Raw genomic sequence first — 23,288 nt, 5'->3', positions numbered from 1 at the left:
TGGGTTGTATTGACTAGATGACACGGAGTCATACCCTGGGTTGTATTGACTAGATGACACAGTGTCATACCCTGGGTTGTATTGACTAGATGACACGGTGTCATACCCTGGGTTGTATTGACTAGATGACACGGTGTCATACCCTGGGTTGTATTGACTAGATGACACAGTGTCATACCCTGGGTTGTATTGACTAGATGACACTGTGTCATACCCTGGGTTGTATTGACTAGATGACACGTTGTCATACCCTGGGTTGTATTGACTAGATGACACGGTGTCATACCCTGGGTTGTATTGACTAGATGACACAGTGTCATACCCTGGGTTGTATAGACTAGATGACACGGTGTCATACCCTGGGTTGTATTGACTAGATGACACGGTGTAATACCCTGGGTTGTTCCGATCACAATAAGCAGTGGTTTGTTGTATAGACTAGATGACACGGTGTCATACCCTGGGTTGTATTGACTAGATGACACCGCGTCATACCCTGGGTTGTATTGACTAGATGACACCGCGTCATACCCTGGGTTGTATTGACTAGATGACACCGCGTCATACCCTGGGTTGTATTGTGAAGGAAAATCCATTCTATAAGTACACAAAATGTACCATCTGCTTTCCCTGAATCGCTTTGTGAAAGCCTAACGCTAAAATCAGATTTAAAACATTAGCCAATAAAACACCTCTGGTTGTGATTGGGAGTCCCATAGGGCGGCGCATAATTGGCCCAGAGTCGTCCGAGTTTGGCCCGGGGGTAGGCCCGTCAATGTAAAGATAATAATGATTTTCTTAACTGATTTGCTTAGTTAAATAAAAAATTCATAAAAAAAACCCAAAATGCTTTCAAATCATGCCCAATATCATGATTTATAAAGGGTCTGTTTTTGGGATTGAGTTAAACAACAGTAATTGTGTGATGGAGGAGATGCAGGGTTGTGTTCCAAATAGAATCACCCCCCCCCCCCCCCCCCAGTGTGCCTGCTCTAGTTCCTCAACTGCACAGCTAGGAGAGGTTTTTTTAAAAGAAGACCTTAAAAAAAAACTTATTTGAGTCATAAAAGTACATTGAAATGACTTTAGGTACTGTGTGTACACTTATTAAGAGAGTGGCCAATTGGGAGACAGTTTGGAGATTATGTACACTTATTAAGAGAGTGGCCAATTGGGAGACAGTTTGGAGATTATGTACACTTATTAAGAGAGTGGCCAATTGGGAGACAGTTTGGAGATTATGTACACTTATTAAGAGAGTGGCCAATTGGGAGACAGTTTGGAGATTATGTACACTTATTAAGAGAGTGGCCAATTGGGAGACAGTTTGGAGATTATGTACACTTATTAAGAGAGTGGCCAATTGGGAGACAGTTTGGAGATTATGTACACTTATTAAGAGAGTGGCCAATTGGGAGACAGTTTGGAGATTATGTACACTTATTAAGAGAGTGGCCAATTGGGAGACAGCAGTTAGTTCTCGCATTCAAAACCCTTGTCAGTTGTTTGTGTTTGTCTTGTGTTTCACCCCACATTTTCCAGGAATATTCGTATCATGTTACTGAATGTATCCAGAGTCTTGTTTTTTTTCTCCTCCAGATTTCATTGTCAACAATGTTTGGATTCAGTCTTGTGTCAGGTGAACGGTTGTGTCCTCACCTTTGGTCTAATCATTTCCCCATAATCTCCATACTGTCCCCATAATCTCCAAACTGTTCCCATAATCTCCAAACTGTTGCCATAATCTCCATACTGTCCCCATCATCTCCAAATTGTCCCCATAATCTCCAAACTGTTGCCATAATCTCCATACTGTCCCCATCATCTCCATACTGTTACCATAATCTCCAAATTGTCCCCATAATCTCCAAATTGTCCCCATAATCTCCAAACTGTTCCCATAATGCCCAAACTGTTCCCATAATCCCCAAACTGTTCTTTAAAAAATAATTCTACTATGTTTATGCATCCCATATGTCTTCTGTAAGAAACCTTCCAGATTAGCCCCGTCTGTCTATAAAAACCAATCCCCACCAGTGTAGAAGGTTGACGGGATAGTTCACCCAGGACATGAGGGAGGACATTGACTTGCAAGGTTTTGGACAACAACAACAACAACATTTATTATTTAGAGACAGTGTCCAGGTAAAACAAAAATAAAGCATGGATTACCGTCTCACTTGGTCCCAAGACTGCTTACAGGGTAAGGAAATAAAAATATCATTTCAGGTGAACTATCAATTTAAAAATTAAGTCAAGAGTTGTGATACTAAAGAGCTGTACACATATTGACAAACAGTCTCAGAGTAACTGAACTGGATCTAGGATCAGGTCCCATATTCACAAACAGTCTCAGAGTAACTGAACTGGATCTAGGATCAGGTCCCATATTCACAAATAAGTCTCAGAGTAACAGAACTGGATCAGGTCACATATTGACAAACAGTCTCAGAGTAACTGAACTGGATCAGGTCACATATTGACAAACAGTCTGAGAGTAACTGAACTGGATCTAGGATCAGGTCCCATATTCACAAATAAGTCTCAGAGTAACAGAACTGGATCTAGGATCAGGTCCCATATTGACAAACAGTCTCAGAGTAACAGAACTGGATCTAGGATCAGGTCCCATATTCACAAATAAGTCTCAGAGTAACAGAACTGGATCTAGGATCAGGTCCCATATTCACAAATAAGTCTCAGAGTAACAGAACTGGATCTAGGATCAGGTCCCATATTGACAAACAGTCTCAGAGTAACAGAACTGGATCTAGGATCAGGTCCCATATTGACAAACAGTCTCAGAGTAACAGAACTGGATCTAGGATCAGGTCCCATATTGACAAACAGTCTGAGAGTAACAGAACTGGATCTAGGATCAGGTCCCATATTCACAAATAAGTCTCAGAGTAACAGAACTGGATCTAGGATCAGGTCCCATATTGACAAACAGTCTCAGAGTAACAGAACTGAACTGGATCTAGGATCAGGTCCCATATTGACAAACAGTCTCAGAGTAACAGAACAGAACTGGATCTAGGATCAGGTCCCATATTCACACTCTCAGTAACAGTACACATTGTGAATGGGGGCCCTGATCAGCAGTCCTACTCTGAGACACATTGTGAATGGGGGCCCTGATCAGCAGTCCTACTCTGAGACACATTGTGAATAGGGGTCCTGACCAGCAGTCCTACTCTGAGACACATTGTGAATGGGGGTCCTGATCAGCAGTCCTACTCTGACACATTGTGAATAGGGGTCATGACCTTACATCAGCAGTCCTACTCTGAGACACGTTGTGAATAGGGGTCCTGATCAGCAGTCCTACTCTGAGACACATTGTGAATAGGGGTCCTGACCAGCAGTCCTACTCTGAGACACATTGTGAATGGGGGTCCTGATCAGCAGTCCTACTCTGAGACACATTGTGAATAGGGGTCCTGATCAGCAGTCCTACTCTGAGACACATTGTGAATGGGGGTCCTGATCAGCAGTCCTACTCTGAGACACATTGTGAATAGGGGTCCTGATCAGCAGTCCTACTCTGAGACACATTGTGAATGGGGGTCTTGATCAGCAGTCCTACTCTGAGACACATTGTGAATAGGGGTCCTGACCTTACATCAGGTGTCCTACTCTGAGACACATTGTGAATGGGGGTCCTGATCAGCAGTCCTACTCTAAGACACATTGTGAATAGGGGTCCTGACCTTACATCAGGTGTCCTACTCTGAGACACGTTGTGAATGGGAGTCCTGATCAGCAGTCCTACCCTGAGACACATTGTGAATGGGGGTCCTGATCAGCAGTCCTACTCTGAGACACATTGTGAATAGGGGTCCTGATCAGCAGTCCTACTCTGAGACACATTGTGAATGGGGGTCCTGATCAGGTGTCCTACTCTGAGACACATTGTGAATAGGGGTCCTGATCAGGTGTCCTACTCTGAGACACATTGTGAATAGGGGTCCTGATCAGGTGTCCTACTCTGAGACACATTGTGAATGGGGGTCCTGATCAGCAGTCCTACTCTGAGACACATTGTGAATAGGGGTCCTGATCAGCAGTCCTACTCTGAGACACATTGTGAATAGGGGTCCTGATCAGGTATCCTACTCTGAGACACATTGTGAATGGGGGGGGGGGTCCTGATCCTACATCAGTTCCTAAACCAGAGCATGTGATTTATTCATTCATCAGACAGTAGGGACCCTCGACATGTGTTCCGTCCCTGGCATCCAGAGCAACATGGCGGCCTCCAGACTGGCTTCTAGCCAGCACTCTCCTCCCGTGTCACATGGGACAAGCAGTAGGCCTGGATACCTGGATACAACGTGAGGGAGGGAGGGAGGGAGGAGAGGGAGGGAGGGAGGAGAGGGAGGAATGGGAGGGAGAAGGGAAGGAGGGAGGGATGAGAGGGAGGGAGGAGAGGGGGGGAAGGAGGGAGGGAGGAATGGGAGGGAGAGGGAAAGGAGGGAGGGAGGAGAGGGAGGGAGGAGAGGGGGGGAAGGAGGGAGGGAGGGAGGAGAGGGAGGGAGGGAGGAGAGGGAGGAAGGAGGGAGGGAGGAGAGGGAGGGAGGAGAGGGGGGGAAGGAGGGAGGAGAGGGAGGGAGAAAAGAGGACATATCAGATATGTGGTTTGATAATATGAAGGCGTTAGATGTATCACTGTAACGTCAAACTGCCGGAGCGACTTCCTCCTGGTTGAGCCCCCCCCCCCCACCCCACACACACACACACTTGGTACCAACTCGTGACCTCTTGTCTCACAAAACAAGACAGCACCTTTTCGAAGAGTCTTAGCCTGATCGCGCCACCCCCCAGACTTTACCCCCCCAATTAAACCTAGATTTCATTTCCTGATATCAATGTTATAATTGTTCCTACTTCCTCTGGTACAGAATCTCTTCCTCTTTAACTCCGTTACAACACAAGAAAACAAATGTGTCTGTGTCCCCGTCTGTGTCCCCGTCTGTGTCCCCGTCTGTGTCCCTGTCTGTGTCCCCGTCTGTCCCTGTCTGTGTCCCTGTCTGTGTCCCTGTCTCTGTCCCTGTCTGTGTCCCTGTCTGTGTCCCTGTGTGTCCCTGTCTGTGTCCCTGTCTGTGTCCCTGTCTGTGTCCCTGTCTGTCCCTGTCTGTGTCCCTGTCTGTGTCCCTGTCTGTGTCCCTGTCTGTCCCTGTCTGTGTCCCTGTCTGTGTCCCCGTCTGTGTCTCTGTCTGTCCCTGTCTGTGTCTCTGTCTGTCCCTGTCTGTGTCCCTGTCTGTGTCCCTGTCTGTGTCCCTGTCTGTCCCTGTCTGTGTCCCTGTCTGTGTCCCTGTCTGTGTCCCTGTGTGTCCCTGTCTGTGTCCCTGTCTGTGTCCCTGTGTGTGTCCCTGTCTGTGTCCCTGTCTGTCCCTGTCTGTGTCCCTGTCTGTGTCCCTGTGTCCCTGTCTGTGTCCCTGTCTGTCCCTGTCTGTGTCCCTGTCTGTGTCCCTGTGTGTCCCTGTCTGTGTCCCTGTCTGTGTCCCTGTCTGTGTCCCTGTCTGTGTCCCTGTCTGTGTCCCTGTCTGTGTCTCTGTCTGTGTCCCTGTCTGTCCCTGTCTGTGTCCCTGTGTGTGTCCCTGTCTGTGTCCCTGTCTGTGTCCCTGTGTGTGTCCCTGTCTGTGTCGCTGTCTGTGTCCCTGTCTGTGTCCCTGTGTGTGTCCCTGTCTGTCCCTGTGTGTGTCCCTGTCTGTGTCCCTGTCTGTGTCCCTGTCTGTGTCCCTGTCTGTGTCCCTGTCTGTGTCCCTGTCTGTGTCCCTGTCTGTGTCCCTGTCTGTGTCCCTGTGTCCCTGTCTGTGTCCCTGTGTCCCTGTCTGTGTCCCTGTCTGTGTCACTGTGTGTCCCTGTCTGTGTCCCTGTGTGTCCCTGTCTGTGTCCCTGTCTGTGTCCCTGTGTGTCTGTGTGTCTGTGTGTCTGTGTGTCTGTGTGTCTGTCTGTGTCCCTGTCTGTGTCCCTGTCTGTGTCCCTGTCTGTGTCCCTGTCTGTCCCTGTCTGTGTCCCTGTCTGTGTCCCTGTCTGTGTCCCTGTGTCCCTGTCTGTGTCCCTGTCTGTCCCTGTCTGTGTCCCTGTGTGTCCCTGTCTGTGTCCCTGTCTGTGTCCCTGTCTGTGTCCCTGTCTGTGTCCCTGTCTGTGTCCCTGTGTCCCTGTCTGTGTCCCTGTCTGTGTCCCTGTCTGTGTCCCTGTCTGTGTCCCTGTCTGTGTCCCTGTGTGTCCCTGTCTGTGTCCCTGTCTGTGTCCCTGTCTGTGTCCCTGTCTGTGTCCCTGTCTGTGTCCCTGTCTGTGTGTCTGTGTGTCTGTGTGTCTGTGTGTCTGTGTCCCTGTCTGTGTCCCTGTCTGTGTCCCTGTCTGTGTCCCTGTGTGTCCCTGTCTGTGTCCCTGTGTGTCCCTGTGTGTCCCTGTCTGTGTCCCTGTGTGTCCCTGTGTGTCCCTGTCTGTGTCCCTGTCTGTGTCCCTGTCTGTGTCCCTGTCTGTGTGTCTGTGTGTCTGTGTGTCTGTGTGTCTGTGTGTCTGTGTCCCTGTCTGTGTCCCTGTCTGTGTCCCTGTGTGTCCCTGTGTGTCCCTGTCTGTGTCCCTGTGTGTCCCTGTGTGTCCCTGTGTGTCCCTGTGTGTCCCTGTCTGTGTCCCTGTGTGTCCCTGTCTGTGTCCCTGTCTGTGTCCCTGTGTGTCCATGTGTGTGTCCCTGTCTGTGTCCCTGTGTGTGTCCCTGTGTGTCCATGTGTGTCCCTGTGTGTCCCTGTGTGTCCCTGTCTGTCTGTGTCCCTGTCTGTCTGTGTCCCTGTCTGTCTGTGTCCCTGTCTGTCTGTGTATGTGTGTGTGTCTGTCGGTGTGTGTGTGTGTGTGTGTGTGTGTGTGTGTGTGGGAGTATGTGTATGTGTGTGTGTGTGTGTGTGTGTATACTCACTCTGTACTATCGAGTGGTAAGCAGCAGCAGCAGGGGAGTCTGGGACTTCAGTCAGGAATGACTTCCCTTCATCACAACTCTTACCTGACAGACAGAGACAAGGAGAAGGAGAGAGAGACAAGGAGAAGGAGAAGGAGAGAGAGACAGCGAGAGAGAGAGAGAGAGAGACAGAGAGAGACAGAGAAAGAGAGAGAGAGAGAGGGAGAGAGAGAGAGACAGAGAGAGAGAGAGAGACAGAGACAGAGACACAGAGAGAGACAGAGAGAGAGACAGAGAGAGAGAGAGAGACAGAGAGAGAGAGAGAGAGGGAGAGAGAGAGAGACAGAGAGAGAGAGAGACAGAGACACAGAGAGAGAGAGAGAGAGAGAGAGAGACAGAGACAGAGACACAGAGAGAGACAGAGAGAGAGACAGAGAGAGAGAGAGAGAGAGAGAGAGACAGAGAAAGAGAGAGACAGAGACACAGAGAGAGACAGAGAGAGAGACAGAGAGAGAGAGAGAGAGGTAGGAGGACAGAAGGAGGGAGAAAGGAGAGAGATAACAGTGACTTACTGCATAGCTGTGGATCTATAGACCTGACTTACTGCATTGGTGTGGATCTATAGACCTGACTTACTGCATGGCTGTGGATCTATAGACCTGACTTACTGCATAGCTGTGGTGTGGATCTATAGACCTGACTAACTGTATGGCTGTGGATCTATAGACCTGACTTACTGCATAGCTGTGGATCTATAGACCTGACTTACTGCATAGCTGTGGTGTGGATCTATAGACCTGACTTACTGCATTGGTGTGGATTTATAGACCTGAATTACTGCATAGCTGTGGATCTATAGACCTGACTTACTGCATTGGTGTGGGTCTATAGACCTGACTTACTGCATTGGTGTGGGTCTATAGACCTGACTTACTGCATTGGTGTGGGTCTATAGACCTGACTTACTGCATAGCTGTGGATCTATAGACCTGACTTACTGCATAGCTGTGGATCTATAGACCTGACTTACTGCATAGCTGTGGATCTATAGACCTGACTTACTGCATTGGTGTGGATCTATAGACCTGACTTACTGCATAGCTGTGGATCTATAGACCTGACTTACTGCATAGCTGTGGATCTATAGACCTGACTTACTGCATAGCTGTGGATCTATAGACCTGACTTACTGCATTGGTGTGGATCTATAGACCTGACTTACTGCATGGCTGTGGTGTGGGTCTATAGACCTGACTTACTGCATTGGTGTGGATTTATAGACCTGACTTACTGCATAGCTGTGGATCTATAGACCTGACTTACTGCATAGCTGTGGATCTATAGACCTGACTTACTGCATAGCTGTGGTGTGGATCTATAGACCTGACTTACTGCATAGCTGTAGTGTGGATCTATAGACCTGACTTACTGCATAGCTGTGGATCTATAGACCTGACTTACTGCATAGCTGTGGATCTATAGACCTGACTTACTGCATTGGTGTGGATCTATAGACCTGACTTACTGCATGCCTGTGGTGTGGATCTATAGACCTGACTAACTGCATAGCTGTGGATCTACAGACCTGACTTACTGCATAGCTGTGGTGTGGATCTATAGACCTGACTTACTGCATTGGTGTGGATCTATAGACCTGACTTACTGCATAGCTGTGGTGTGAATATATAGACCTGACTTACTGCATGGCTGTGGTGGGGATCTATAGACCTGACTTACTGCATAGCTGTGGAACTATAGACCTGACTTACTGCATAGCTGTGGATCTATAGACCTGACTTACTGCATAGCTGTGGATCTATAGACCTAACTAACTGCATAGCTGTGGATTTACAGACCTGACTTACTGCATAGCTGTGGTGTGGATCTATAGACCTAACTAACTGCATAGCTGTGGATTTACAGACCTGACTTACTGCATAGCTGTGGTGTGGAACTATAGACCTGACTTACTGCATGGCTGTGGGTCTATAGACCTGACTTACTGCATAGCTGTGGATCTATAGACCTGACTTACTGCATAGCTGTGGATCTATAGACCTGACTTACTGCATAGCTGTGGTGTGAATATATAGACCTGACTTACTGCATGGCTGTGGTGTGGATCTATAGACCTGACTTACTGCATAGCTGTGGAACTATAGACCTGACTTACTGCATAGCTGTGGATCTATAGACCTGACTTACTGCATAGCTGTGGATCTATAGACCTAACTAACTGCATAGCTGTGGATTTACAGACCTGACTTACTGCATAGCTGTGGTGTGGATCTATAGACCTGACTTACTGCATTTGTGTGGATTTATAGACCTGACTTACTGCATAGCTGTGGATCTATAGACCTGACTTACTGCATGGCTGTGGGTCTATAGACCTGACTTACTGCATAGCTGTGGATCTATAGACCTGACTTACTGCATAGCTGTGGATCTATAGACCTGACTTACTGTATAGCTGGGGTCCAGTCTCTATCCTGGGGTCCAGTCTCTATCCTGGGGTCCAGTCTCTATCCTGGGGTCCAGTCTCTATCCTGGGGTCCAGTCTCTATCCTGGGGTCCAGTCTCTATCCTGGGGTCCAGTAGGACTGGTACTAACACAGCTATCTGTAGTCCAGTCTCTATCCTGGGGTCCAGTCTCTATCCTGGGGTCCAGTCTCTATCCTGGGGTCCAGTCTCTATCCTGGGGTCAAGTCTCTATCCTGGGGTCCAGTCTCTATCCTGGGGTCCAGTCTCTATCTTGGGGTCCAGTAGGACTGGTACTAACACAGCTAGCTATATGTAGTCCAGTCTCTATCCTGGGGTCCAGTCTCTATCCTGGGGTCCAGTACCTATCCTGGGGTAAAGTACCTATCCTGGGGTAAAGTACCTACCCTGGGGTCCAGTATCTACCCTGGGGTCCAGTATCTACCCTGGGGTCCAGTACCTATCCTGGGGTCCAGTACCTATCCTGGGGTCCAGTACCTATCCTGGGGTCCAGTAGGACTGGTACTAACACAGCTATCTGTAGTCCAGTACCTATTCTGGGGTCCAGTACCTATCCTGGGGTCCAGTCTCTATCCTGGGGTCCAGTACCTATCCTGGGGTACAGTACCTATCCTGGGGTCCAGTAGGACTGGTCCTAACACAACTATCTGTAGTCCAGTACCTATTCTGGGGTCCAGTACCTATCCTGGGGTCCAGTATCTACCCTGAGGTCCAGTACCTACCCTGGGGTCCAGTACCTACCCTGGGGTCCAGTACCTACCCTGGGGTCCAGTACCTATCCTGTGGTCCAGTAGGACTGGTACTAACACAACTATCTGTAGTCCAGTCTCTATCCTGGGGTCCAGTCTCTATCCTGGGGTCCAGTCTCTATCCTGGGGTCCAGTCTCTATCCTGGGGTCCAGTACCTATCCTGGGGTCCAGTACCTATCCTGGGGTCCAGTACCTATCCTGGGGTCCAGTACCTATCCTGGGGTCCAGTAGGACTGGTACTAACACAACTATCTGTAGTCCAGTCTCTATCCTGGGGTCCAGCCTCTATCCTGGGGTCCAGCCTCTATCCTGGGGTCCAGCCTCTATCCTGGGGTCCAGCCTCTATCCTGGGGTCCAGTAGGACTGGTACTAACACAGCTATCTGTAGTCCAGTACCTATCCTGGGGTCCAGTGGGACTGGTACTAACACAGCTATCTGTAGTCCAGTACCTATCCTGGGGTCCAGTAGGACTGGTACTAACACAGCTATCTGTAGTCCAGTACCTATCCTGGGGTCCAGTGGGACTCGTCCTAGCAGAGTAAGGTTCATCTCTTCACACATCCTCTCTGCTCCTCCCGTGGTGGGTGGGAAGATCTGAGACGTGTTCTTGAGGAGGGGGGAGATGGGGGAGAGAGACGAGGGAGAGAGAGGAGAGGGGAGAGAGAGAGAGGGGAGGAGGGGAGAGAGAGAGGTGGGGGAGAGAGATGAGGGAGAGAGAGGAGAGGGGAGAGAGAGAGATGGGGAGAGAGACGAAGGAGAGAGAGGAGAGGGGAGAGAGAGAGATGGGGAGAGAGACGAGGGAGAGAGAGGAGAGGGGAGAGAGAGAGATGGGGGAGAGAGAGAGGGGAGGAGGGGAGAGAGAGAGGGGAGGAGGGGAGAGAGAGAGAGGGGAGGAGGGGAGAGAGAGAGAGGGGAGGAGGGGAGAGAGAAAGGTGGGGGAGAGAGACGAGGGGAAAGAGAGAGAAAGAGAGAGAGAGGGTTACACATCATGCCAATGAATGGTGTCTGTCTTTATCAGAGAAAATTACACATTGTCCACATATACCTAAATAAATAAAACTCTCACCTTGCATTTGGGACAGACAAACCCACTCATGTTCTCCACCACTCCTATGATGGGCAGCTGGACCTTCTGACAGAACCTAATCTCCTTCCTGACATCCTGAAGAGATACCTCCTAGAGAGGGGGGGGAGAGAGAAATGGAGGGGTGAGAGATGGAGGGAGGAGGGTGAGAGAGAGGGAGGGAGGGAGGAGTGGGGAGAGAGAGGGAGGGAGAGAGAGAGATGGAGGGGTGAGAGATGGAGGGAGGAGGGTGAGAGATGGAGGGAGGAGGGAGAGAGGGAGGGAGGGAGGGAGGAGTGGGGAGAGAGAGGGAGGGAGAGAGAGAGAGGGAGAGAGGGAGGAGGGGTGAGAGAGAGGGAGGGAGGAGAGAGAGGGAGGGAGGAGGGGTGAGAGATGTTGGTATTACAGACTAAGTCAGGGAGAGGTTGAACATGTCAGTGAAGACAATTGCCAGTCAGCTGCGGAGTGCGTGATCACACAGTCATCTGGAACAGCTGATGCTCTCATGCATGTTTCAGTGTTACCTTCCTCCAATCGAGCATAGAAGTGATTTAACTCGTCTGGTAGGCTCGTGTCACTGGGCGTGTCACTGGGCAGCTCGTGGCTGCATCACTGCCTGATACGGCAACTGCTTGGCCTCCGACCGCAAGGCACTACAGAGGGTAGTGCATACGGCCCAGTACATCACCGGGGTCAAGCTTCCTGCCATCCAGGACCTCTATACCAGGCGGTGTCAGAGGAAGAGCCCTAAAAATTGTCAAAGACTCCAGCCACCTTAGTCATAGACTGTCCTCTCTGCTATCGCACGGCAAGCGGTACGGGATCGCCATGTCTAGGTCCAAGAAACAGCTTCTACCCCCCCCCAAGCCACAAGACTCCTGAACATCTAATCAAATGGCTACCAAGACTATTTGCATTACCCCCCCCCCCCCCCCCCCTTCTTCTACGCTGCTGCTACTCAGTTATTATCTTTAATAACTCTACCTACATAATTACCTCAATTACCTCGACATCGGTTCCCCCTGCACATTGACTCCGGTACCCCCCCGAATATAGCCTCCACACGGATTCTGTACCGGTACCCCCAGTCATAGCAACCGATCTAACAAGACAGTCCTGGTTAAAACGACCCAGACAGTCCTGGTTAAACGACCCAGACAGTCCTGGTTAAACGACCCAGACAGTCCTGGTTAAACGACCCAGTCAGTCCTGGTTAAACGACCCAGACAGTCCTGGTTAAACGACCCTCAGTCTTGGTTAAACGACCCAGTCAGTCTTGGTTAAACGACCCAGCCATAGCAACCCATCTAACCAGACAGTCCTGGTTAACAGGTTAACAACCCGGTTGCCGTAGCGACGTGCCTTAGCAACGTGGTAACAACAGAAACATGCTGTAGCTACCTAGTTGTTCTCTCTAGTGAGCCGTAGTCGCCGTAGTTACCTGCGGGGTGGTGATGATGACGGCTCCGTCGATGCGGGCGGAGCTAAGGTACTGGACGATAGACAGGTGTTCGTCAGAGGTGCCGGGGGGCGTGTCCACGATGAGGTAATCCAGTTCCCCCCAATCGACATCTCGCAGGAACTGTTTGATCATCCCTGACAGGAAGTGCAGCACCACCACAGCCAATCAGATCACAGCCTCATCATCATTCACACTTGATTTATTTATTGTTTATATAATAATGACCCAGTCATAGCAACCCATCTAACCAAACAGTCCTGTAATAATGTTAATCTTTATTTATCCAGGAAGTTCCCTGGAGGTCAAACACTGTCAAGTGTCAGCTAAACACACACACACACACACACACGGGTACCGTTCTTCTTGGGTCCTCTCCAGATAACAGCATCATCAGGACTGCTGAGTAGGAAGCCAATAGACATGACCGCAAGGTTATCCTCTACATACTGGAACACACACACACACACACAGGTTATCCTCTACATACTGGAACACACACACACACACACACACAGGTTATCCTCTACATACTGGATCACACACACACACAGGTTATCCTCTACATACTGGAACACACACACACACCATCCTCTACATACTGGATCACACACACACACACCATCCTCTACATACTGGATCACACACACACACACACCATCCTCTACATACTGGATCACACACACACACACACCATCCTCTACATACTGGATCACACACACACACACCATCCTCTACATACTGGATCACACACACACACACACCATCCTCTACATACTGGATCACACACACACACACCATCCTCTACATACTGGATCACACACACACACACCATCCTCTACATACTGGATCACACACACACACACCCAGGTTATCCTCTACGTTCTGGATCACACACACACACACCATCCTCTACATACTGGATCACACACACACACACCATCCTCTACATACTGGAACACACACACACACACACCCAGGTTATCCTCTACGTTCTGGATCACACACACACACACCATCCTCTACATACTGGATCACACACACACACACCATCCTCTACATACTGGATCACACACACACACACACCATCCTCTACATACTGGATCACACACACACACACCATCCTCTACATACTGGATCACACACACACACCCAGGTTATCCTCTACGTTCTGGAACACAATAAACTGATATATTAAAAAGAAAGAAAACAAACATTGAACTATTTGTTCTGGTAAACTTCACTTATAACAACAGGAAGTGAAATGTCATCACCACCGTGTGTTTCCACTCTGGGTTCATTCATCTAGTTTGACTTGGAAAAGGTACCTTCCATTTGTCCAGGAAGTCCCATTGAGGTGGTCCTCTTTTACAAAGGAGACCCTGGTGTGACAGTCAAACTATAAGACAGACAGTATTCTATTGAAGACAGACTCACCACAGGAGACCAGCCAGAACCACTCTGATGGACCTACAGACAGAGAGACAGAGAGACAGACAGAGACACAGATGGAGAGACAGAGACAGAGACACAGATGGAGAGACAGACAGAGACACAGATGGAGAGACAGAGAGAGAGACAGAGAGAGAGACAGAGAGCAAGAGAGAGAGACAGAGAGAGAGACAGAGACAGAGAAGGAGAGACAGAGAGAGAGAGACAGAGACAGAGAGAGAGAGACAGAGAGAGAGAGACACTTTCACTTTGAGTCAATTACGGTAACTTTTACTCATCTATGATTGGGTTTCTCCACCTTGCTCTCTCGCCACAGTTACACCTTTTAACATGTGATTATCGTCATCCGATCACTATCTGAGGCGGCAGGGTAGCCTAGTGGTCAGAGCGTTGGACTAGTAACCAGAAGGTTGCAAGTTCAAATCCCGAGCTGACAAGGTACAAATATTTGTCATTCTGCCCCCTGAACAGGCCGTCATTGAAAATAATAATTATTATCGTTTCTGTTTCTGTTCTGTACCAGATCTTCAGTTTCTTGGAATATCCTTCATTTCTCAGAACAAGAATAGACTGACGAGTTTCAGAAGAGAGTCTTTGTTTCTGGACATTTTAAGCCTGTAATTGATGCTCCAGATACTCAACTAGTCTAAAGAAGGACAGTTTTATTGCTTCTTTAAATCAGGACAACAGTTCTCAGCTGTGCTAAAATAATTGGGTTTTCTAATGATCAATTAGCCTTTTAAAATTATAAACTTGGATTAGCTAACACAACGTGTCATTGCAACACAGGAGTGATGGTTGCTGATAACGGGCCTCTGTGTAGATAACAATGGGCCTCTGTGTAGATAACAATGGGCCTCTGTGTAGATAACAATGGGCCTCTGTGTAGATAACAATGGGCCTCTGTGTAGATAACAATGGGCCTCTGTGTAGATAACAATGGGCCTCTGTGTAGATAACAATGGGCCTCTGTGTAGATAACAATGGGCCTCTGTGTAGATAACAATGGGCCTCTGTGTAGATAACAATGGGCCTCTGTGTAGATAACAATGGGCCTCTGTGTAGATAACAATGGGCCTCTGTGTAGATAACAATGGGCCTCTGTGTAGATAACAATGGGCCTCTGTGTAGATAACAATGGGCCTCTGTGTAGATAACAATGGGCCTCTGTGTAGATAACAATGGGCCTCTGTGTAGATAACAATGGGCCCCTGTGTAGATAACAATGGGCCCCTGTGTAGATAACAATGGGCCCCTGTGTAGATAATAATGGGCCTGAAAATAGGGTATCAAACACACAGGTTGACCAAAACAGCATCGAGATAGGGATCTGACCAATAGCAGAGAGGATATCAATCACATGACCATATAACACGAGGAGAAAGACAGAGAGACAATCCTGCTACCTGCTCTCCCTCCAGACCCATGATCCTGGGGATAGACGGACCACAGATGTCCACATCTAGGAGCGCAACCTGGAGAACACACACACACACACACACACGGGTTAGGGTGTAGAACATGTTCTCCAGTCAACAGACAGCAGATTTAGCAGGTATCACTTAGCCAGTGCATTAACACGTTATCCAGCCGTCATACCCTCATCTGGCCACAGAGAGGCAACATTGAGTCGAGCTACAGCTTTTAGCCAATGTTCCATTTGTGACCACCAGGGGGAGACAAAACCCACAGAAAGGTTTTGTTTGACGATGACAGAGTGGGTATGTTAACTAAACAGACTGGTTGCAGACTTCACCAGGGAGAGGCAGTGAAAGTGTTTTATTCAGCTTTTATGATTTATTTATTTATTTTATTATTTTATTTCATTGACAGTTGAATGAAAACCTGTGATATAATGTGTTTTAACGGTACGACGTGGATCAGACGGACGCTATGTGCTATGCTTCTCCTCTGTATGATCAACTGACGTCAGCTATCAGCGTGACCTTCCCACAGTACACGAGAGAGGGAGAAGAGAGAGAGAAAAGAGGGGGGGAGAGAAAGAGACCTAACAAACGAGTGGAGAACAGAGAGCTAAAGGGAGAGAGATGTTGAAGTGTTACCTCTTTAGTGGCGTCACTAGCCAGTGCGTGGGCCAGATGTGCGCTGAAGGTGCTCTTCCCTACTCCTCCTTTCCCTGACAGGACCAAGATCTTATGTTTCACTGTTAACATCTTCTCTGCTATCTCCTCTATCGCTGCAGGGAGGGAGGGAGAGAGGGGAGAGGAAGAGACAGAGGGGAGAGATAGGAGGGGAAGAGAGAGAGGGTCGGGGAGGGGGGAGAGAGAGAGAGGGTCAGGGAGGGGGGGGTCAGGGAGAGAGTGAGTGAGTGAGGAAAGAGAGATAGAGGCATTAAACACACATTGAAAACAAGGAATTGCAGACTAATCAGTAGTGCAGTTATTCACCAGATCAAGATCAGGACAGAACAGAGACAGAGAGACTTTACCTGGGTCTGGTGCTTTAGTGGCTCCAGAGGAACAGAGGTTCTGGTTGGGACAACCCTGACATGCTGACGTCTTCCCTGCCTGCTCACTGGCCGTACCGGGGCAGTCTGACAACCAATACAACCAATCAGGTCAATACATCAAAAACAACCACCATGACCAACCAATCAGATAATAGCGCCAAATGTAAAATCAAACAAAAAGTGCCCAGATTGAATATGTAGGAAATGCTTGTTTCTTTGTCCACTAATTTGCATGTGACTGAATGAGTTAAAACGCAGATCCATTGACCAAAGATATTATAGTTTATTGGACAAACCCTGTCTATGTTTTTGACAGGTCATGTGATACAGTTTATCCTAGAGAACAGCCAACCGATCCAACCCGACCATCTGCACGCCGGTCGGACAGGCTTCCGGTGTTTATTAAGACACCAGGGACGTACGAGGTATCAATCGGAATAGGAAATGCGAATTGTTTCCATTATCCCAACTATTTAAACTGAGAAGATTTGAACGATTACTTAAAAATTTGTCACAGCAGCCATTATGAAAACGGCACGTAAGCGTTGAACAACAAATGAGCTGACACTGTCATGACATAAACACTGCTAAATGGATCTGTTGTAAACTGGTTTGTAAACTGCGCCATCTGTCTGTTGTCTTATGAAGAAACAATTTTCACCATTTTCACGGCACTTCCCCTGAAAAACCCGAAATTAAGTTTTTCGTAGCAGGTTAGGATAATTAACGTAGGTTTAGAGACCGAGGTTCATTAGGGTTAGCGGAGAAAATCACTTTGTATCGAAGTGCGGTGAGTATTTGACAGGCAGCTATGCTAACAGGCTAAGCAGCTAACTTTCAGACAAACTATTCTTCATTAACAACGACGACAACAAACTTAACATTCACTAACAACTAACATTATAAAAGGCTAAAAAACACATATAATAAACGTGGTGTCTGGATACGGGCGTGTTTTCTTATAATAAACTTAAAATAAACTCACGCTGTGGCGCATCACTTGGAATGTCAGCCATGTTTATTGGGGCGCTGTGGATATTCGTCCGGGCTGAAATCACGTCTCATCTCAAAAGGTTCCGCATATGCACGTTTGACGAAACCAGAGACTAAACGATAAAAAATAGACACACTATAATAATTGTAAAACAGCTAGCCTGGTGATTGAACGGGTTACCAGGCCCATATTTTCCATATGCTTTTTTTATCCGTATAGGGGGGGGATCCAGGCCTCCGTGCCCGCTATGGGAGCACCCCACTACGGGCCCAAATCAATGGGGGCTGCCCCTAGTGATTTATGGAGTTTTTTTTTTTTTAAATATCCTGAAAATTAGGCCCATATTGCATTGTAGCACTACTATAAAATAGAGGAGGGTCGTCTAATTTTTAAAATATATTTTTTGCTTTGGGGAGGGTAGTGTGTTTTTTCCCCTGGTTTACGTTCACTCTCTTTGCTGGTTATACATTCTTCCATATCCACTTGTCCTCATCTTCTTCCATACATCTCTCCTATATCAAGGTGTTTTATTGGGGGGGTTCTTCCCTTATCCACCCAGGGAGAGTCCTTCTAACGCAGACAATTAGATTAGGATGTGACTCCTCCCACCCAGGGAGAGTCCTCCCTCTCCCCTCCTATACAACAGGTCAATACAGACCACCAGTCTGTCTATCCTGCCCTCTATCCACCAGTCTGTCTATCCTGCCCTCTATCCACCAGTCTGTCTATCCTGCCCTCTATCCACCAGTCTGTCTATCCTGCCCTCTATCCACCAGTCTGTCTATCCTGCCCTCTATCCACCAGTCTGTCTATCCTGCCCTCTATCCACCAGTCATAGTGGAAGGTGGATTTGTTTATCCAGATCTGCAGTGGGCTAACTAGAAATCACACCACACATGAAAGCATTCAAAGCTACGTACATTTTTTCAATATGAGCAAATAAGGAAATATCTGAAAGCAGAGAGGCCAGGTGTGTTAGAAGGGCTCTTCCTGGGTGGGAGGAGTCTCCCTGGATGGGAGGAGTCACATCCTAATCTAAGTGTCTGCTTTAGAAGGACTCTCCCTGGGTTGGAGGAGTCACATCCTAATCTAAGTGTCTGACTCCACACTCACAGAACTCTCCCTGGGTGGGAGGAGTCACATCCTAATCTAAGTGTCTGACTCCACCCTCCCAGGACTCTCCCTGGGTGGGAGGAGTCCCATCCTAATCTAAGTGTCTGCGTTAGAAGGACTCTCCCTGGGTGGGAGGAGTCACATCCTAATCTAAGTGTCTGCTTTAGAAGGACTCTCCCTGGGTGGGAGGAGTCACATCCTAATCTAAGTGTCTGACTCCACCCTCCCAGGACTCTCCCTGGGTGGGTGGAGTCACATCCTAATCTAATTGTCTGCGTTAGAAGGACTCTCCCTGGGTGGGAGGAGTCACATCCTAATCTAAGTGTCTGACTCCACCCTCCCAGGACTCTCCCTGGGTGGGAGGAGTCACATCCTAATCTAAGTGTCTGACTCCACCCTCTCAGGACTCTACCTGGGTGGGAGGAGTCACATCCTAATCTAAATGTCTGACTCCACCCTCTCAGGACTCTCCCTGGGTGGGAGGAGTCACATCCTAATCTAAGTGTCTGCGTTAGAAGAACTCTCCCTGGGTGGGAGGAGTCACATCCTAATCTAAGTGTCTGACTCCACCCTCCCAGGATTCTACCTGGGTGGGAGGAGTCACATCCTAATCTAAGTGTCTGTGTTAGAAGGACTCTCCCTGGGTGGGAGGAGTCACATCCTAATCTAAGTGTCTGTGTTAGAAGGACTCTCCCTGGGTGGGAGGAGTCACATCCTAATCTAAGTGTCTGCGTTAGAAGGACTCTCCCTGGGTGGGTGGAGTCACATCCTAATCTAAGTGTCTGACTCCACCCTCTCAGGACTCTCCCTGGGTGGGAGGAGTCACATCCTAATCTAAGTGTCTGACTCCACCCTCTCAGGACTCTCCCTGGGTGGGAGGAGTTACATCCTAATCTAAGTGTCTGACTCCACCCTCTCAGGACTCTCCCTGGGTGGGAGGAGTCACATCCTAATCTAAGTGTCTGTTGTAAAACAGTCTGGAAATATTATGTGGTGTGGCTCTATAGAATATCTCCTTAGAAGTGACATTTTAACACAGTCATGCTTTTTCTGTCAACGCTTGGGTTACGGGGGGGTCGAGTTTGGGTTGTGGGGGCGAGTTTGGGTTGGGGAGGCGGGTTTGGGTTGGGGGGGGCGAGTTTGGGTTGGGGAGGCGGGTTTGGGTTGGGGGGGGGCGAGTTTGGGTTGTGGGGGCGAGTTTGGGTTGGGGGGGTGGGGGGGGGGGTGCGAGTTTGGGTTGTGGGGACGAGTTTGGGTTGGGGAGGCGGGTTTGGGTTGGGGGGGTGAGTTTGGGTTGGGGAGGCAGGTTTGGGTTGGGGGGGTGGCGAGTTTGGGTTGGGGAGGCGAGTTTGGGTTGGGGGGGCAGGTTTGGGTTGGGGGGAGGGGGTTTGGGATGTGGGGGAGTTTGGGTTGGGGGGTGAGTTTGGTTTGGGGAGTCGGGTTTGGGTTGGGGGGGTGGCGAGTTTGGGAAACATTGCTCTAATGTGACTGATATAACACACACACACACACACACACACACACACACACACACACACACACACACACACACACACACACACACACACACACACACACACACACACACACACACACACACACACACACACACACACACACACACTCTTTCCCTGTCTCTCTGGGTTCTGTAGCTATGACAGGACCAGCCCCTGCCATGCAAAACAGTTACCCTGGCAACCACCTGACATTCGTCCCTGTCCTGAGGCTGTTTGAGGAAGAGAACTAGACCTCATCCAGAATGCTGCAGCCCGTCCTGATGTTTAACCAGTTCTCCCATGTCACCCCGCTCCTCTCCTCCTCTCCTCCCCTCTCCTCTCCTCCTCTCTCCTCTCCTCCTCTCTACTCACCTCCTCTCTCCTCTCCTCCTCTCTCATCTCCTCCTCTCCTCCCTCCTCTCCTCCTCTCTTATCTCCTTCTCTCTCCTCTCCTCCTCTCTCCTCTCCTCCTCTCCTCCTCCCTCCTCCTCTCATCTCCTCCTCTCCTCTCCTCTCCTCCTCTCCTCTCTTCTCCTCATCTCCTCTCCTCCTCTCCTCTCCTCCTCTCCTCCTCTCTCATCTCCTCCCTCATCTCCTCCTCTCCTCTCCTCCTCTCTCATCTCCTCCTCTCCTCTCCTCCTCCTCCCTCCTGTCCTCCTCTCTCCTCTCCTCCTCTCTCCTCTCCTTCTCTCCTCCTCCCTCCTCCTCTCATCTCCTCCTCTCCTCTCCTCCTCTCCTCTCTTCTCCTCATCTCCTCCTCTCCTCTCCTCTTCTCCTCCTCTCCTCTCCTCCTCTCTCATCTCCTCCTCTCCTCTCCTCCTCATCTCCTCCTCTCCTCTCCTCCTCTCCTCCTCTCTCATCTCCTCCTCTCCTCTCCTCCTCTCTCATCTCCTCCTCATCTCCTCCTCTCCTCTCTTCTCCGCCTCTCCTCCTCTCCTCTCCTCTCCTCTCCTCATCTCCTCTCTCTCCTCTTCTCCTCTCTCATCTCCTCCTCTCCTCCTCTCTCATCTCCTCCTCTCTCATCTCCTCCTCTCCTCCTCTCCTCATCTCCTCTCTCATCTCCTCTCCTCTCCTCTCCTCTCCTCTCCTCTCCTCTCCTCTCTCCTCTCCTCATCTCCTCCTTTCCTCTCCTCCTCCCTCCTCTCTTCTCTGACGACCTGTGCAGGTTATCTACAACACGGCCACTTTATATTATTACCTTATAGTTACAGAAACCTCTCCTCCTCTCTCATCTCCTCCTCTCCTCTCCTCTCCTCATCTCCTCCTCTCCTCTCCTCCTCTCTCATCTCCTCTCTCATCTCCTCCTCTCTGACGACGACCTCCTCCTCTCTCCTCTCTCATCTCCCTCTCTCCTCCTCTCTCATCTCCTCCTCTCTCCTCCTACCCTCTCATCTTATCCTCTCTCCTCCTTTTCTCTCATCTCCCTCCCTCATCTCCTCCTCTCTCATCTCCTCCTCGCTCATCTCCTCCTCTCTCATCCCCTCATCTCCTCTTCTCTCATCTACTCTCTCATCTCCTCCTCTCTCATCTCCTCCTTTCTCATCTCCTCCTCTCATCTCCTCCTCCCCCCTCCTCTCCTCCCAGTAGGAGGTTCTGTAGATACATAATCTCTCCAGTAGGAGGTGATGTAGATACATCATCTCTCCAGTAGGAGGTGCTGTAGATACATCATCTCTCCAGTAGGGGTGCTGTAGATACATCATCTCTCCAGTAGGAGGTGCTGTAGATAGATCATCTCTCCAGTAGGAGGTGCTGTAGATACATCATCTCTCCAGTAGGTGGTGCTGTAGATACATCATCTCTCCAGTGGGAGGTGCTGTAGATAGATCATCTCTCCAGTAGGAGGTGCTGTAATATAGATAGATCAACTCTCCAGTAGGAGGTGGTGTAGATAGAGCAACGCTCCAGTAGGAGGTGCTGTAATGTAGATAGATCAACTCTCCAGTAGGAGTTGCTGTAGATAGATCATCTCTCCAGTAGGAGGTGCTGTACTATAGATAGATCAACTCTCCAGTAGGAGGTGCTGTAGATACATCATCTCTCCAGTAGGAGGTGCTGTAGATACATCAACTCTCCAGTAGGAGGTGCTGTAGATAGATCAACTCTCCAGTAGGAGTATGTGTGTCACAGTGTGTGTGTGTGTGTCACAGTGTGTGTGAGTGTGTGTGTGTGTGTGGGTGTGTGTGTTACAGTGTGTGTGTTACAGTGTGTGTGTGTTACAGTGTGTGTGTGTTACAGTGTGTGTGTGTGTGTGTTACAGTGTGTGTGTGTTACAGTGTGTGTGAGTGTGTGTGCGTGTTACAGTGTGTGTGTGTTACAGTGTGTGTTACAGTGTGTGTGTGTGTGTGTGTGTGTGTGTGTGTGTTACAGTGTGTGTGTGTGTTACAGTGTGTGTGTGTTACAGTGTGTGTGTGTGTGTTACAGTGTGTGTGTGTTACAGTGTGTGTGAGTGTGTGTGTGTGTGTGTGTGTGTGTGTTACAGTGTGTGTGTGTGTGTGTGTGTGTGTGTGTTACAGTGTGTGTGTTACAGTGTGTGTGTGTTACAGTGTGTGTGTGTGTGTGTTACAGTGTGTGTGTGTTACAGTGTGTGTGTGTGTGTGTGTGTGTGTGTGTGTGTGTGTGTGTTTGTGTTACAGTGTGTGTGTGTGTGTTACAGTGTGTGTGTGTTACAGTGTGTGTGTGTTACAGTGTGTGTGTGTTACAGTGTGTGTGAGTGTGTGTGTGTGTGTGTGTGTGTGTTACAGTGTGTGTGTGTGTGTGTGTGTGTGTGTGTGTGTGTTACAGTGTGTGTGTGTGTGTGTGTGTGTGTGTTACAGTGTGTGTGTGTGTGTGTGTGTGTGTGTGTGTTACAGTGTGTGTGTGTGTGTGTGTGTGTGTGTGTGTGTGTGTGTGTGTGTTACAGTGTGTGTGTGTGTGTGTGTGTGTGTGTGTGTGTGTGTGTGTTACAGTGTGTGTGTGTGTGTGTGTTACAGTGTGTGTGTGTGTGTGTGTGTGTGTGTTACAGTGTGTGTGTGTGTGTGTGTGTGTGTGTTACAGTGTGTTGGTGTGTGTGTGTGTGTGTGTGTTACAGTGTGTTGGTGTGTG

At 49.0% G+C, this 23,288-nt stretch overlaps 2 protein-coding genes across 2 annotated transcripts in view; both read right to left on the bottom strand.

The window, feature by feature from the left end:
* Positions 1–3,989: 3,989 nt before the first annotated feature.
* On the bottom strand, positions 3,990–17,653 carry LOC139424119 (cytosolic Fe-S cluster assembly factor nubp1). The gene is made up of 11 exons (XM_071175817.1): positions 17,587–17,653; positions 16,581–16,685; positions 16,195–16,328; positions 15,538–15,606; positions 14,117–14,149; positions 13,038–13,128; positions 12,662–12,816; positions 11,224–11,334; positions 10,661–10,763; positions 6,926–7,009; positions 3,990–4,326 (listed from the first exon to the last, which is right to left on the bottom strand). Exons 1-11 carry the CDS (start codon positions 17,615–17,617, stop codon positions 4,274–4,276), a joined length of 969 nt encoding a protein of 322 aa, XP_071031918.1. The 5' UTR covers positions 17,618–17,653; the 3' UTR covers positions 3,990–4,273.
* A 1,680-nt stretch (positions 17,654–19,333) lies between these two features.
* The window catches only part of LOC139423632 (DNA topoisomerase 3-alpha-like), a 52,590-nt gene continuing 48,635 nt past the window's right edge, over positions 19,334–23,288 (bottom strand). The window contains exon 12 of the mRNA XM_071175218.1: positions 19,334–19,348. Within this exon, the coding sequence (XP_071031319.1) occupies positions 19,334–19,348 (15 nt within the window). The remainder of the gene's footprint in view (positions 19,349–23,288) is intronic.

This window comes from Oncorhynchus clarkii, chromosome 13 (genome assembly GCF_045791955.1).
Source record: "Oncorhynchus clarkii lewisi isolate Uvic-CL-2024 chromosome 13, UVic_Ocla_1.0, whole genome shotgun sequence".
Taxonomy (NCBI): Eukaryota; Metazoa; Chordata; class Actinopteri; order Salmoniformes; family Salmonidae; genus Oncorhynchus; species Oncorhynchus clarkii.
This window is presented reverse-complemented; position numbering and strand designations above follow the sequence as displayed.

Bases quoted from the DNA above. Each gene is read 5' to 3' on its own strand.
- LOC139424119 (XM_071175817.1), bottom strand. From the start codon at position 17,617: ATGGCTGACATTCCAAGTGATGCGCCACAGC. The intron at 12,817-13,037 runs GTACCCGTGTGT...ACTTCCTGTCAG, and splicing joins GAGAGGACCCAAGAAGAACG to GGATGATCAAACAGTTCCTG. The intron at 10,764-11,223 runs GTGAGAGTTTTA...CCCCTCCTCAAG, and splicing joins TTGTCTGTCCCAAATGCAAG to AACACGTCTCAGATCTTCCC.